Below are 16939 nucleotides of genomic sequence, written 5' to 3'. Positions count from 1 at the left end.
TAAATTAGGAATATTACACTTATTTATTTTCTAATGCTCTTTCCTTCTTTATGGAGGGCCGTGTTTCTGACCTATCATTTTCATTCTTTCTGGAGAGAGGCCTGTTGTTTGATTTCAGATATAAATTTGGGAAATTCTCAGTCACCACTGCTTCAAATATTACTTTCTTCCTTTTTCTCTTTCTTCTCCTTCTTATATCTCCATTACACAGTTCTTAAGTATTTTGTTCTTTATTTTCAGTTATTTCACCTTTCATTTTAAGTTTTGGAAGATTTGATCATCAGATCCTCAAGCTTAGAGATTGTCTTCTCAGCCATGTTTAGTCTACTAATGAGCTCATGAAAGCCATTATTTATTTCTTTACAGTGGTTTTGATCGCTAGCATTTCTTTTTTGTTTTTTAGAATTTCCATCCCTCTGCTTACATTATCCATTTCTTTTTGCAATCTATTTTTTCCATTAAATCCCTTAGCATATTAATCATAGCTCTTTAAAATTTCTCGTCTGATACTTCACGCCATATCTCATGCCTGTTCTGATGTGTATTCAGCCTCTTAACACTGTGTTTTTTGCATTTTCACATGCCCGGTAATTGTTCTGTTGAAAGGCATGCGTGACGTGTAGTAGCGGAAAGGAACTGCAGTGAGCAGGCCTTTACAAATATCGTGGTGAGTCTGTGGGGTGGTGAGAGGAAGTGTTCTCCAGTCCTGTGACTTGGTCTGCTCTTTTGGTGAGCCTGTGCCCCTGGACTATGAACTTCCACAGTGCTTCTTCATCTCCTCCTTTCCCATCTGGTGAGACAGGATGGCTGGAGGTACTGGAGCTGTGTATTTCCCTTCCCCCGTGTGGGAAGCTAGAGGGATCAGGATTTGGGTATTTTACTTAGGAAGAGGTATTAGGCTCTTACAAAACCCCAGCAGGTTGGGCTCTGGTAAATTAGTTTCTCCTAAAGGCAACCTTGGTTCAGAAGAACAGAGTGCTCTGGCTTATGTCATAATGGTTCATTTTCCCTTCCCCTGCCAGAAACATGAGGGGATCTTTCTTCACCATTCAGCGTGAGGACCCAGTAGAGCTCCTGGAGGTAAAACTCAGAAAAGTATGGGGAACCACCTGTGTCTGGGTTCCCTGGAGTGTTAGCTCTCAGACCTGTCCACGCTGACCCTCCAGCAATTCATCCATCACAGTTTGGGTTTCTCTACCCCAGTCTTGGCTCCCAGGGAAATTTCTGCTGGCGGATTTCTGCTCCAGTAAGTTGTGCTTCTCTGTATTTGTCAGTCTGTCTCTCCACTTTTGAAGGCAGTGGTTTTTTCCATGGCCTCACTTCTCTGTCAGATCGAAGCGGAATTACTTCAGCTTTTACTTGTTGTTAGAACAGGGTGATGACTGCTAAACTGCTTATATGCCAACTGAAAATCAGAAGTCAGGGTGACTGGCCTGTGTTTTAATCGGGTTATTTGCCTTTTTATTACTGAGTTGTAATTGTCCATGGTGGCTTGGATTTTTATGCTCCGATTTCAGAAAGAAAAGTATTCTACTTCGCAAGACAGTATTTAATTATACCATTTAATTGATCTGGACATGAATAAGAAAGTGAAGAATAAATGGCTCATTTGGGGCAATTTAAAATTTTAGACACAAAAACCAGGAATTTCAGCTGTTTTTTGTAACAGCAAACACTCTGATTTTGTAAACCATTTTTTAATATTAATTAAATAATATAATTAAACCATAATATATTAAACCATATTTAATATTGACTTTAAAATTTTAGATCATAACTGTTTACAAAAAAAATAGTCTAATGATAGATTGGATTTGGCATCCAACCTAGTCGTTTTTGTCATCTTTTTAAATATGACTTTGATATATATATATATATATATATATATATATTTATTTATTTATTTATTTATTTATTTATTTCCAGAGTATCAGGAAAACTGTGGGAATACATTGGTCTGAAGTTGTAGTAAAGTTGGTGTGATCTCTTTGGGAGCAACTCTCCTGGGAGAGAGTGTAATTTTATTCTCTCTGACTGCGGGTATCCTTTCTCTGGCTCACACGTAGGCTCCTGACATGAAAGGGCGTCTAGATCAGAGTTGGTGGGGTGGTTTTAAGTCTGTCTTGGGTTCTTGGCACAGTCAGAGTAAAACAACCCTGCAGGGATGAATCTTGATAAACAAATACCACGAACTCACTATTCTCCCTCCCTCAGATTTCCTGATGGGAGGAACCCAAGGAAAAGACAGAAAGTAAGGGCACCATTTTATATAGTCCATGTAGGTCAGCTGCCTCCAAAAGAAGCAGTACGGCAGGTACAGAATGGATCTGGAGGGACGTGTCCAATGGTGTTTTCCAAAGATGACTGCAAAAGCACACTTTGTGCCCAACTTGCTCGTCTTTCAATGTGACTTTTACAGTCTTCCCCATCAAGTGGTGAAACGTATGCCTCTTGTCTTGAACCCAGGTAGACCTTTGTGACTGCTTTGATCAATAAAGAAAAGCAGGAGTGATGTTCTGTGATTGCTGAGGCTAGCTCATAAAAATGCATGCACTTCCACCTTGTTCCATTGGTGCAATTTCTCTTGGAATTCCTGCTTGGAAGCTCAAGCAGATGGTGGAGAGGTCTACCTTAAGGGAATGGCTGAACTCCCAGCCAACAGCCAACACCACTCTCCAGTCATGTAAGCTGGCTTGCCTGTCCCCATTCTAGCTGCCCCAGCTGATGAGGTTTACAACAGAGATGAGCTGTCCCCCTACTGATCTCTGCTCAGATTATATATTGCTGAGCAGAGTAAATGATCATCAGTTTTTTAAGCCACTAAATTTGGGGGGTAATTTGTTACACAGCAAGAGTAATTGGGACTAGAACTGAGCACAAGACATTTGCACAACTTGGTCAAGTTTCCATGAAACAATGGCTTTTTGTGCCTTTGTATCAATGGATTTCCTTTTTCATACACTAACATTATAATTCTGCAAGGGGCAGATCTGCTCCCAGTATATTTTAAACCTCTAATATGAGGGTAAAAGCAACAAAGACAAAAAAAAGACCTGTGATCTATGAGATAAATTGTTACTCAGGGTAGGCTTTTGTGACTTGAAATACTTGCATTCTAAACTGTCGTCACATCAATTCAGAGTAATCCTAGGGTGATTCACATTGACTAACAGTAAGTTTCTATATGACTCTATAGAAATCTATCACCATGTTGAATTATTTCAATGACTACTTGTTTTTAAAATGACAAGTACACCAAGGCAATCTAATGTCAAGGAAATGCACCTTGTACTTGACATCTAGTACCTGTTTCACAGACACTAGTTTTCTCACCCATCTTCCAGAATGAAAATATGTACAGGTGTACTGTTCTCAGCTTATAAACCCAGCACTAAACAACATAACTTAAGGATTATTTTATGCATTTATTAATTGCAGAGTTTTAGAACTAGGGAAAAGAGTGACTATCTTGAAGCTTTTATTTCCAGGAGAAGTGATGATGTGAAGAATATAAAATCTCGGGCATTTAATGCTTTTAGATACTAACTGATCATTAGAATCAGCTAAAGCGTCTCCTCTTTCTAGTTCATTTTGATTTAACTGTTCTGGGATGTGGCCTAGGGATTTCTGGTATGGTTTTTTTTGTTGTTTTTTTTGTTTTTTTTTGCGGTATGCGGGCCTCTCACTGTTGTGGCCTCTCCCGTTGTGGAACACAGGCTCCGGACGCGCAAGCTCAGCGGCCATGGCTCACGGGCCCAGCCGCTCCGCAGCATGTGCGATCTTCGCGGACCGGGGCACGAACCCGTGTCCCCTGCATCGGCAGGCGGACTCTCAACCACTGTGCCACCAGGGAAGCCCTCTGGTATGTTTTTAAAGACTCTCCAGGTGAATTTACTGTACAGCCAATGTTGAAAACAACTGGGTTAAGTGATCTGGGTAGCCCAGTGTTTTGCAAAGCACAGACTAGGCAATAGGCAATATTAAATAATGCAGAATGAGATCTATTCTATTTTCAATTTCATTTCAATCATTTAGGTTAAATCAAGGAGAATAATTCAGTATGGTGTTAGGTTTGTCACGAATGATTTTCTAATTTTTGCTAATCTCCCTTTTTAATTAAAAAAGTAAAGGTCCAGGTCTCAGAGACTTTGAGAGTGCCCAGCTAGTGTCCATTTACATTATTTTCCACTCACTGTTTTCATTTTATCAGTTAACTATTACTGTGATCAGCAGTTTTCCATGTTAGATAAAAGTACACATTTTCTGTATTGACTTACATATTATTTAAGAAAGTTAAACAGTTTAAGAAACAAGTAAATAGTAGAGCATTTAGTACTGGAATATGGCAAAAAAAAAAAAAATGTGGAGGTGTAACTCTAGTGGGTGAAGTTTAGAAAACACTGAGGTACAATCACTGTGGGAATAGACACTGGATCCTGAGATCACCAACTTCCAGTAAGATGCTCCATAAACACTACACTGGCCAGAAAAAGAAAAAAATCCCCAAGTTGTTAATGTGAACTTGATGTTGAAATAGAAAAGCTGATACCTTTAAGGTAACTTGGGCATTTGATACAGTTTAAAATATGCATGAAGGTCTTTGACCAAGTTTTTATCTTTCATGTGTTATTCTTTCAAAACACTTATGACGGGACAAGCTGGGGCGCTAAATCCTGTAATGGATCAATTATTTCAGTTTATTGGTACCAAAGAAAGTCGAAGAATTTTGATGTGAACAGATTGCATATTACCTGCCCTAGATATCACCTGTTTGGACAACCAGGCATCAGACCGTTTCAGATGAAATTATTAATCAGTCAGAAAACCCAAAATGGTTTACAGTGTTAGGGCCCATTTTCATGTTTCAGTGGTTGCCAATTATTTCTGTTCCTTGGATGAACAGTGTCCATTTGTAACAAAGGTGGCCTTGTTGCAGCCATTTGGGGTAGGGATGGGGCAAGATTTGGTTGGTCAGAAATACAGAGGTGACCCATCTGCCACCAATTCCCTTAGGGACCTTCACAGAGAAAAACACCACTCAGGTTTCAGAAGTAACCTGGAGGCTTGACTGTTCGCTAGTCACCTGTGTATGACTTACGTGCAGTGTCAGGACTTGGAAGGCAACCCAGTGACGGGATGAACGATTAACATTAGAATCTATACAAAAACAGGCTGTGTAAAGTGATTTTTAAAAAGGAGGAGCTTCTATTCTACCTTGCCTTCCAAATAGTTGTCAAAATGCTTTTCTCCCCCTTAAATTGGAAAATTATGCTTCTTGGCAGTCCAGCAGCAGCATTTACATCACGAGTGCTTACTAGGAAATTAGTTTTTGCTGAAAATTTGTTGTATTCAAAGTGCATGCTACATTTGCAGGGGTCAAGAGGTTTTCCAAGTTCCAAGGTTTCTTTTATACCTTGATTTGTAGCGTATGGTAGATCTCACAATGTACTCTCAGCTTACGTGTAATTAGTAATGAGTTGTCTGCTTTCTTACCTTCAGCTGGCGTGGGTTATCACATCATGCAGTGTTTTTCTTTCAGTGCAGAGTGGTTTTTCAACTACATCAAAAATTCCACTGGCATCATCACCTAAGAAAATATAGGGAGAAAGTTAACAAGCTTATCTTCTTTTTCGTCTCATGCGCTCACTGGATTTTCTCTTAGCATTTATTTCAAAGGTGACTTTACTTATAAATCTTTGTTTATACCTGTAACATGTTCTGGAAATATGATCTTTTCTAGGGGAAACCTATATAATTAGGTGAACAGCTAATTAGATAATTAAGTAATTCTAGAAAAGCTTACAAGTTTTTTCAAATACAATAAAAATTACTATCATTAAGACATGAATATGAACCTGAAATTAGCTACGGTGAAATTTTAGTTTTCTGGGGACAGAAATGGAGCTTTTGGTAGTGGGAGAAGCCTATTCCTATGGATTTGTGGATTAACTATCCCCCCTGACATTGCCTATCCCTCCCACTCCCAAAAGAGACTATGTTGTCACCTGCCTTAGAGTCTCTGCATGTGTGTAAGTGCTCTAATGTAGACTATTTTTTTCTTCCCTCTTTTGCTAGATAGCTTGTATTCATATTGCAAATCTTAGCTCAACTATCAATACATTGAGACTCGAGAATCATAGATTCGTCTGTGTATTTTGAACTTGCATTACACCGTAATTTTACGTTGATTTGTGGTAGTCATTTGATTAATGGCTGTCTTTCAACTGTAAGCTCCATGAACATAAGGACGGTTTTTTTCCCTCACTATTGTATCCTCAGCGACTAAAGTATAGCCATTGCTTAATGAATAGTTTTGGAATGAATGATCCTATTTAAAAAGGTAGAGCTTCTGAGAAAGAGCTAAAATTCATATGACTTAGGGAAATGTCTCCCTCTTCTTAAACCCCCGTTTAAGCTGTAGGAATAGGCCTCTTGCACTGTTAAAAGCTCCATTTTCAAATAATACTGTGACCAGCGGCATAGGAAAAGGACTTGTTTTCTGGAAAGACTGGGAATTATACTGCTGCACTTTGAGGGGGACGTTTTAAGGGCAATAGGGATAAGCGAGGTGAAGAAAATGAAGCTTTGACTCTGCTTTGTCCCAATTCTAGTCCGTTCTATTTGAGGGAAGGGGGCCAAAGGAGAGTTTAGGAAAACAATACAAAGAAAGACTAACAGACTAATTTAGCAGATAATAAAGTAGAAGCTATTTTTATTCCAAGGGTTATTAGTGTTCCTAAGAATTTATTCAAAGATTATTAATGTTTGTAATGTTTGTAAGTTGTTTTATACTTACACTCTGAGGAATTAGAAGCATGTTTCTAAATTTATCTAAATAATAGATGCAATTTTACTGATAAATATACTGAAAAATAATCTGTCAAGTGCTATTTTACCACAGTTAGACTAATGCTACTTGGATTTTTTTGGACGTTCCTCTCCTGTCCCCTTTATCATAGTTAATCAGTAACAAACTATATTCTAACCATTAGCAGTGAAAATTGATGGGGACAAGAATTGGTTTGATGTAAGTGAAACTTCCCTTTGGAATTTCCTTTTCCTTTTTTATATTTTTTTAATGTCTGGGAATAATCAATTGCATTTTAATAAGAAGTTATAGAATATTCTAATTAATTGCACTTTTATTATTAAACGTTTAATTCTTGTGAAAGAAACTGGACTTTAGAATAACAGCCATGTTATTTGACCTTTTCAGTGATGGTCCTATTTATAGTGGAGCGTTTAGAGCTATAGTTGTACATTATAACAACTGCATCTTGAGAGTCATTATGTTCTGCCAAAAAATACACAAATTATAAGTGTGTAGCCCACTGAATTTTCACAAAATGAACACATTCAGGTAACCAACGATGAAATCAGGAAGCAATATGACCCCTATTCCAGAAGTCCCTGTGATGCCTCGTTGCAGTAGTAAATATCCCTCCAAAGATAGTCACAGTCTAGATTTATGATAGATTAGTGTCATTGTACTCCTTTCTATCTGATTTATATTTTTTATGTTGAGACTTAGCTATGTCAGTCCATATAGTTATAGTTCATTGATTTTCATGGTCTAATAGTATTTCCTTAAATGAGTGTTCCACTACTTACTAAGCTACTTTTTGTGATGGACACTAGGTTGTTTCCGTTCTTTAGCTATTATGGTTAGTACTGCCACAAACGTTCTTTTAAATGTCTTGATGAACATACACACACACGTCTGTAAAGTATGTATTACTTAGGAATGGAATTGCCAGGTTGTAGATTATGGGTATATCCTGCCTTAGTAGATATTTCTAAACAAGGTTCCAGAGTGATTGCATCAGTCTCCATTCCCATTAGCAATAGCAAGAGTACCGGTCACTCCACATCCTCGGCAGGACTGAAAAATTTCCTGCCTCCTGCGTTCTAAGGTTGTGTACACATGGTATGTGCCATGTGATTTTATTTAACCTTTATTAAATAACTTCTCTAATTTTTTTTTTTTTTTTTTTTTTTGCGGTACACGGGCCTCTCACTGCTGTGGCCTCTCCCATTGCGGAGCACAGGCTCCGGACGCACAGGCTCAGCGGCCATGGCTCACGGGCCCAGCCGCTCCGCGGCATGTGGGATCTTCCCGGACCTGGGCACTAACCCGTGTCCCCTGCATCGGCAGGCGGACTCTCAACCACTGCGCCACCAGGGAAGCCCCTCTAAATTTGTAAACATAACTTGTTTCATATATATATATATCCCTGACTTGGGTTTACATCCTAGAGAGCAGAGGTCATGTATAACACACTTCTCTAACCTCGAGTGAATCTAGTATGGCAAGCATTCGATGAACTTTTGTTAAGATGAATCTTGACTCTTCATATTGCTCCGTTAAAAGACAATAGATAGGGTGAGAGAGAAAAAGCACTAGAAGAGGAACAATATAAATATAGTCTACTGAGAAAGACAAAAAGTAAGTACAGGATCCTTAGTTTTTGCTATATTTTATTTTTCATTTATGTATTCATCCACTCAGTTTCATGTTGGTGCTGAAAAACAAAATCAGTGGTTCCTACCGTCTACATGTTTATTGCTTCCGTTTTCACTCTACAGTGTAAAATATAATTAAAAATTATATTTCCCTACATGGTGAACCTAACTATATTTCTTCAGGAAGATGGTTTGGTTATTACACAAGCTAGCTAAGTTATATCTCTCTTTACCCATCAATACCAAAGTGAAGAGAAATGACAAACCCAACATCAATCTCTTTTTTTACTCCTTCAAGAAAGAAAACGAGCTTATGTGCCTAAAAGCTGTATTCGTGTGTCTGAGGACCGAAAGACAGTACTACTTCCAATTCTCTTTTTTTACCCAACTGCTTTCAAAATAAGCAAATAAACACAGGGAAGAATAACAACTTACCCCAGTGCCTTGATGGAATTTCATCGTAACAGTTCTTACTTCACTGAAAATAAAAGATTCCTATAGAAATGATAATCTCCTGTGAGTATATGGAGCTCATAAAATTTAAAGAGTTTCTAAAGGTCAGCAAGCATTGAAGGCTTTGTCCTGGGGATAAATTTCTAAGTAACCCTGAGGAGAAAGAGAGAGGGGGGGAAAGGAAAAGGTTTAACTTGATGAAAGTAAAATGTGCAAACTCAACAGTTTCTGGATTATCATTTAATTACAGCCATCAGTCAGCTCACATCTGCCTTTTCCCGATACTCAAGAAATTCAGGCTAAAGCCATACAATCCAACCAACGGAGAATACATAGCGCATTAAGAGTCCTAAGGATAGGAAGCGATATTTAAGAAACTACCTGATAGGAGATCTTAGGAAGTTACCTGAAAGCAGGATAGTGGAATCCATCTTTCAACAAATATTGGGAAAACCCAAGAGTAAAATTATCCTTTAATTAATAAGACAAACTACTTATTGCTTCCTCTTCCGTACCAGTTTAGAGATTTTCCATTAAGTGATCCTTTTCAAAGGGCTTTGCTTTCTAAATCGTTTTATTTCAATCCATACTTTTACTAATGCATGAAACTGGCCTGCAGTTACTCATTTTATGAACATGATTTTACATTCTTTTAAAACAAGGACGATTTGAAGTTGAGCTTTTAGAAATACATTTGCTTCATTAATTGGCACTGGAGAATGCCAGCCTGTGTCTTTATGGGCAGTTATTATTTTTTGGTTCAAAATGTTTTAATTTCTTCTTATTGAGGGGTTCATACTGACTGTCCCTAAATTCTGTAGCGAAGGAATTAAATAGCATTAGGCTTTTTAAGCTTCAAAGTGTTCAGAAAAGTGTTTCAACCATGGTAATCCCCTTGTCCTGCTGCCTTTATCTCCCGCCAGGTACCTAAATGCTTCCGTCTTCTTCTCGGGCAGATAATTGCAAAGAGGATGGAACTAGAGAAAAGAGTTGAGCTGGTGCCGAGCAATGGATATAAAAAGAAGTGTCACCCTAGTGAAAGTAAATAGACTCTGAGACTGTAATCTCTGCCCTTATTTATCTTTGAAACCATAAATGCCCAGGGGAAAGCTTGTTGTTCATGTAGCTACAGAAACCTATGTCTGCAATCATGTATGGTTTTAACCTGTTTTTATTTCCATACTTTCCATCGTAGCAATCTTGGAACCACCTAGGTTTTCTCTCTAAATTTGGGTTTTATTCCAGTGGCGTTGTTGGCCATAGCCTTCGAGAGTCTCTGTGTTTTCAAACTAATAATATGTTCATTACCTGTTTTTTCCAACAGAGTTCGTCAGGCGATTTAATGATCAGAAACATTCAGTTGAAACACAGTGGGAAATATGTTTGTATGGTGCAGACAGGGGTGGACAGTGTTTCATCTGCCGCTGACCTCATAGTAAGAGGTAAACATTAATGGCTCCGTGTGCTTCTTTAATTTCGCCTCTTAACTGAGCCTTTCTAACTGAAAAACCATGATGAGATAGCATATGAACATGTGAGTTATATAATATTGATTTGATCCCCCTACCCAAATAGACCAGAAGATGTGAGAATAAGGATGGGTGCTAATTCAAAGAAATAAAAATCTCAACTCTGTCGCTCCAATAGCTCTCACTGTAATAAGCATTCCACAGCTGCTGTCAAGCTGATGTGTTTTTGAGTATGTCATTAATACAGCAGTAGTGTTTAATATGAAAGAGAGTAGCGATAGTGGGTGTGTGTGTCTGCTTCCAAAATAAAACACAGGATCGTCTAGGATGCCCGAGAAAATTTGCCAGTCTGAGCTACCGGCCAAAGTACTGATTTGCTACTGAGCTGAAAAATCACCCAGCGTGCATGGTAGAATAAAACAGCTCTGAATTACAAACTGGGAACTACAGAGATGTCCCAGGAGATTAAAGAAAAAGGTTTCGCACCCGAAGTAAAGGATATTGAATTTGGAACAGGGCAGGAACCCTGCTGAATAGAGGGCTCAAAGAGCAGGTTTCATTTGCAGTTGTGGAGTATTATGCCTTTGGAATTCATGGTTCAAAATGCAGATTTAATATCTAGCAACAGGAATGTGAAAGAAAAAAAGTGGAAGTTTTGTTGCCAGGTAAATGTCCTCTTTCCCTAAGTGCTTTTGAAATTGGGATCCGTTGAAGGGGTCCAAGTGCTATGGGGCCTGTTCTTCACATTGGTAGAAGAGAATGACGTTTATGGAACTGCTAAATATTGTTTGCATTTTTGCCTTAGGTTCACCTGGACCACCAGAAGACGTAAAGGTAGATGAAATTACAGATACAACAGCCCAACTCTCTTGGAAAGAAGGTACAGACAACCACAGCCCAGTTATATCCTATTCTGTCCAGGCACGGACCCCTTTCTCCGTGGGTTGGCAGACGGCCACAACAGGTAAAGGGGGAGAGGCAAATGCCACCGGTACCTATGTATGGATTTCAGGTCAACCTTAAGACGTGCAGACGTTTACCTCTCTGAAATATTCCTTTGTAGTGCCTGAGGTCATTGATGGGAAAACACACACAGCTACGGTAGTCGAGTTAAATCCATGGGTGGAATACGAATTTCGGGTTGTAGCCAATAACAAAATCGGAGGTGGAGAACCCAGTTTACCCTCAGAAAAAGTAAGAACTGAGGAGGCAGGTTAGTGGTTTTTGTTTTCTGAGTCATGGCTTCATAGGTTTTTCTGGGTGTGTATTTCCACTTCCCTTGCGCTTGATCTCCAGCGTCGATAATGCATTGTCGCAATTATCTGAACTATCTAACGGCAGACTGGCCATATGGCATTTGTCAAAAGACACGTGTAAGTGATTCTGATGTAGTGTGACATTTGCAAGAGTTCAGTCCATCGTCAGCATTCATTAGTGCATGTAGAGTGAATATGTTTTTGTCACTTAAGGTTATAATTACTATCTGATACAGTCACCCTGTTAACAGGGGAAGTGCTGTTTTCATTTATAACAAGCATTGACAAATTGGTAGGATAATGACTTCTGGGAGTTCAGCTGCTAGGAAATCTCATTCTGCCACCAAGCTTAAGCGATTGATGAATAGGTATATTTTGGCCCCTTGAGTATTAAATTAAGAGAGAATTATTGTTAAAATTTTCCATGTGGGGCAACCATTAATATTAACCATAAGACTCTTTTTATAATGCTAAAAATAGCCTAACATTGAAACTGCAAAGTAGAAAGTGTACATGGTATCACGTTATTGAGGCATCAGAGAGGACTTAAGACTTTCCTTTTCAGAGTCCGTACTATTAATTAAGACTAACTAAAATTATGTTTGAAATACAGCCAATATATCACTTTGGAACAAAGCCAAGATAGAAGTCATGGAATACATTTCAATAATTTTAATGATGCTCTTTTACACGGGACAATGCATATAATGTTTATGCCAGGTATTGTGAGAAATCGGGGAGCCATGTCTGTCTTGGTGCTCAGTTCATTTATTCACACAGCACATATTCAGGAAGTACCTTCTGTGCGCTGAGCACTTTCTAGGTACAGTGGGTACAACTCTGAACGCAGCAAAGACCCATCTTCAGGGAACTTACGTTCTAGGTGTGTCATGGGATTTATTAAGCATAAATTTCTCAGCATAAAAGCCTGTGTGAGGTTCATAAAGATTATCTCATAACGGGATTTGAGGATTTAAGTATGGGTCATCTGTATATAGAGGCAATGTTGTTCTGAGAACTAAATCTGTACTTGAAATAGTCACAAGTTAAATGTTCATGCTGACGTGGATGGACCTAAAGATTATCATACCAAGTGAAGTCAAGTCAGACAGAGAAAGACAAATATCACTTATATGTGGACTCTAAAAAAATACTGATACAAATGAGCTTACTTACAAAACAGAAATAGACTCACAGACATAGAAAACAAACTTATGGCTACCAAAGGGGGAAGGAGAAGAGCAGGATAAATTAGGAATTTGGGATTAACAGGTACACACTACTATATATAAAGTAGGTAAACAACCAGGACAACCAGTTCCCTGTATAGCACAGGAAACTATATTCAATATCTTGTAATAACCTATAAGGGAAAAGAATCGGAAAAAGAATATATATGTGTGTGTATATATGTGTGTATATATATATACAAACACTGAATCACTTTGCTGTATACCTGAACAATTGTAAATCAACTATACCTCAATTTAAAAAATCGCTTTGAAACTGGGGGAAGAAAAATGTCCATATGGGATTGATTTATCATCATCCCTGATGAATCACTTTTTCTTGTTTTATTAACCTTCACACTGAGTCATTGTTTTCTTACTGTTTGAGATATTTTGAATATTTAATAATTTTATGCAAATATAAAGCATGTGATGATCTCCCTCAAAGATATATATATATACACATATATATGCACACACATATATACACACATATAATTGCATATATACACCCACGTGTGCACGTGCGCGCGCACACACACACACACACACGTGTAATGTGCCAATGATCAAATTATTTTAAGTATTAAAAGTAAACAACAGGGCTTCCCTGGTGGCGCAGTGGTTGAGAGTCTGCCTGCCGATGCAGGGGACACGGGTTCGTGCCCCGGTCCGGGAAGATCCCACATTGCCGCGGAGCGGCTGGGCCCGTGAGCCATGGCCACTGAGCCTGCGCATCCAGAGCCTGTGCTCCGCAGCGGGAGAGGCCACAACAGTGAGAGGCCCGCGTGCCGCAAAAAAAAAAAAAGTAAACGACATTGCGTCTTCTTTCAGGTAAATATTACTAGATGCTAGCAGGGTTTCAGTCTTTCTTTCTAACCTTGCAGTGCCGGAAGTGCCTCCTTCAGATGCCAGTGGAGGAGGTGGGAGCCGGTCTGAACTGGTGATCACCTGGGATGTAAGTGTCTGCACAGCGCCTGCCCCTCAGGGTGACGCCCTTCCCACACTCATGGCATCCTGGGTGGTGCTAGTGGTGGTGGCTGGAACTAATAGCCAATAGTTTTGAGTGTTCACTCTGTGTAAATCATTGTTCCTAGCATTTTGAAATTTTTTTCATTTTATCCTCGCAACATTTTTTAGGTGAAATCACTAAGGCATAGAGATGTTAAATAATTTGCCCGAGGTCATCTGGCTGGTAAACGTAGGGGTGAGAGTCTAGTCCTGGCTGTTTACTCTGGAGCAGCACCTCTGGAGCTGCTCCCCCGCTGGTGATGCACACGCCACTTCTCCAGCCAGGGCTGCGTCCTAGCCATTCTCTCAGCCCTTGCTTTAAGTCATAATTAGGAAGAATATTAATTAACAAAGTCAGAAGGCACTAGAATTGTCTACATTATTTGAAGATGTGGATGGAAAAATAAGAAGTCGAGAGATTATGGAGTGTCAATAGGAATTTTTGGCATGATGCAAATACAGCTTTGAGTTTAATATATTGTTTTTATTTCCTTTTTTAAAGTTTTACTCTTGCTCTGAATTATCATGTCAATGTGTAGCTTTTTTCTATAAAATCAGCATTATGGATGAGTTGATTTTTATTTGATTTAGAGATGCAGTATTTCAACTGAAAGTATATCTTTATTATTCAGAACTCAAATTAGGGCTGCAAGATGCTCAAAAACCTGAATAATTTAGGAAAATTCCAGTGAGTTATCTGATGGCTATGAAAGAGTGGCATATGTTTATTTAAAAGCAGCTGACTGTCCCCCTGACCTTTTTCTCCTTTTTTAATCCAACCACTTAATACAATGTGGATTATTATTTGATGGTTTTTACAAAAGACTCCGCATTAGAGCTGCATTTATTTTTGCCTTGCTCTCGTGTGAAAGCGTGAGTTAATACGCCTTTCCTTTACAGCCAGTCCCTGAAGAACTACAGAATGGTGAAGGTTTTGGATATGTTGTTGCTTTCCGCCCTGTCGGAGTAAGCAACTGGATCCAGACAGTCGTCACATCTCCTGATACCCCAAGATACGTCTTTAGAAATGAAAGCATCCTGCCATTTTCACTGTATGAAGTTAAAGTGGGTGTTTATAATAACAAAGGTGAAGGACCATTTAGCCCAGTGACAACAGTGTTCTCTGCAGAAGAAGGTATGGAAAGGCTATGATTAGACAGATGGTCTTCAACTTAATGATTTTTTGACTTTACAGTGGTGTGAAGTGAGACACATTTCATTAGAAATTGCACTTCGAGTTTCTAATTTTAATCTTTTCCTGGGCTAGTGATATGGAGTAAAATGATCTCTCAGGATGCTGGGCAGCAGTAGCTACAGCGCCTAGTCAGCCAGACAACCACAAGGGTAAACAATGGATATACTTAAAATTATTCTGAACCATGCAACCGTTCTATTTTTCACTTTCAGTACAGTAGTCAATAAATTACAGGAGATACTCAACACTTTATTGTAAAATAGGCCTTATATTAGATGATTTTGCCCAACTGTAGGCTAATGTAAGTGTTCAGAGCCTGTTTAAGGTAGGCTAGGCTAAGCTTTGCTGTTTGCCATATTAGGTATATTAAATGCATTTTTGACTTATGATATTTTCAAATTAAGATGTGTTTATCGAGATGTAACCCCATTATAAGTCAAGGAAGATCTGTATGTCAGTTCCACACTTAATCAGCCAATTGTGCTCCAAAAACCCATTTGGAAGTCCTTTGTGACTTCAGATATATTTCTTGAAAAGGGGAATGACTGAAGTCATAGTTACTAGTCCAGGTAATAAAGATCAACCATGCTTACTTGAAGTGTGAGACTCAATGGGTAGTTAGAGGGGGTAATAATTAGTTAAAAATATGCTTCTGAGGAATATATTGAGTTCCAGTCTGTGAAGCAGGAAGCAGCACAGCCTTCTACAGCTTTCTTTTCTGGGAGGTAAGATTAAGATATTCTTTTTGAAGTGCTGTAGTCTGAAGTTTTATAGTGGTTCCTAGACCTGAGAAAGAGGTTTAGCAGGTCGGAGAGGGACGACCAGAAGCCTGACGTTGGGGAGGTATGGAATATGGAGGTTTGAGGATGGGTTTCACCAGTTCTAGTCAGTATAGATTCATACATACTCCACTCTGGACTCACTCCCTTTCTCTGCCTTTCTGTCCCAGAAAGTAATAGTAAAAATAATAGTAATGTTAGGAGAATCCTATGAAATTGCCATTTTATAGGTCAAAAGCAGCTGAATATTGGCTATCTCATGCGGTTCTAGCTAGTTAGAATGGCAGGAGCTAGCATGTATTAGATGCTTACCATCAGCCAGACATTACCTAATTTGAATTTTCCAAGGAGGAATGACAAGTAGGTACTTGTCATTTGTTATTTCCCACTTACACAGGAGAAAATGGAAGCTTGATGAAAGAAATTAATGAACTTGCCAAAATCCATACAGACCTATTGAGCTAGTATTTTAACCCCGGGCCTTTGCTCTTGAGTAGTTTGAGCTCACGAAATATGATTTCACAGTACCTCCTCTATCCTCCAAGCCTTACAGTAAATTGAGAAAGTGGGTCCACAGTTGTCATTCCTAAAAACAGTTAGGAGGCTCAATTTTTCATCATGCTGTCACCTCCTATGTTTGTTCTCTCTTTTCCCACTGAGTTCTGAGAGAAAAAGGGAGCAGGATTTTAAAATTTTTTGCAAAACCAAGAGCTTTTATATTCATAGCCAGACCCCATCTCCAAGAGTTGCTGAGAAGGATTATCATTACAAGAGCAGGTCAGGAGTCTGAGGGGTGATGACAATTCAATTAACCAGGGAGTTTGGGTAGACGGGGTTGGGGGCGGGCGGCAGCTGGGAAGGAGGGATGGCCAGAGCCTTTTAATATCGTCTTGCCTCCTGCACTTTCCTTCTCCTGTTTCCATTCTTGCCACCACTGATGATTTGGTTAAAGGTCTTTCTGTTCCAAATGTCAGAAACTGATTTGACTTGTCTTTTAAAAAAGCAGGGATTGGGGCTTCCCTGGTGGCGCAGTGGTTGAGAGTCCGCCTGCCGATGCAGGGGACACGGGTTCATGCCCCGGTCC

General features: G+C 39.1%; 1 protein-coding gene across 1 annotated transcript in view; it reads left to right on the top strand.

The window, feature by feature from the left end:
• CNTN3 (contactin 3) overlaps positions 1 to 16939 on the top strand; it is a 321834-nt gene that overhangs the window by 271539 nt on the left and 33356 nt on the right. The window contains exons 14-18 of the mRNA XM_067755220.1: positions 10241 to 10358; positions 11191 to 11349; positions 11449 to 11598; positions 13758 to 13828; positions 14782 to 15016. Of these exons, the coding sequence (XP_067611321.1) occupies positions 10241 to 10358; positions 11191 to 11349; positions 11449 to 11598; positions 13758 to 13828; positions 14782 to 15016 (733 nt within the window). The remainder of the gene's footprint in view (positions 1 to 10240; positions 10359 to 11190; positions 11350 to 11448; positions 11599 to 13757; positions 13829 to 14781; positions 15017 to 16939) is intronic.

Source organism: Pseudorca crassidens, chromosome 10 (genome assembly GCF_039906515.1).
Source record: "Pseudorca crassidens isolate mPseCra1 chromosome 10, mPseCra1.hap1, whole genome shotgun sequence".
Taxonomy (NCBI): Eukaryota; Metazoa; Chordata; class Mammalia; order Artiodactyla; family Delphinidae; genus Pseudorca; species Pseudorca crassidens.
This window is presented reverse-complemented; position numbering and strand designations above follow the sequence as displayed.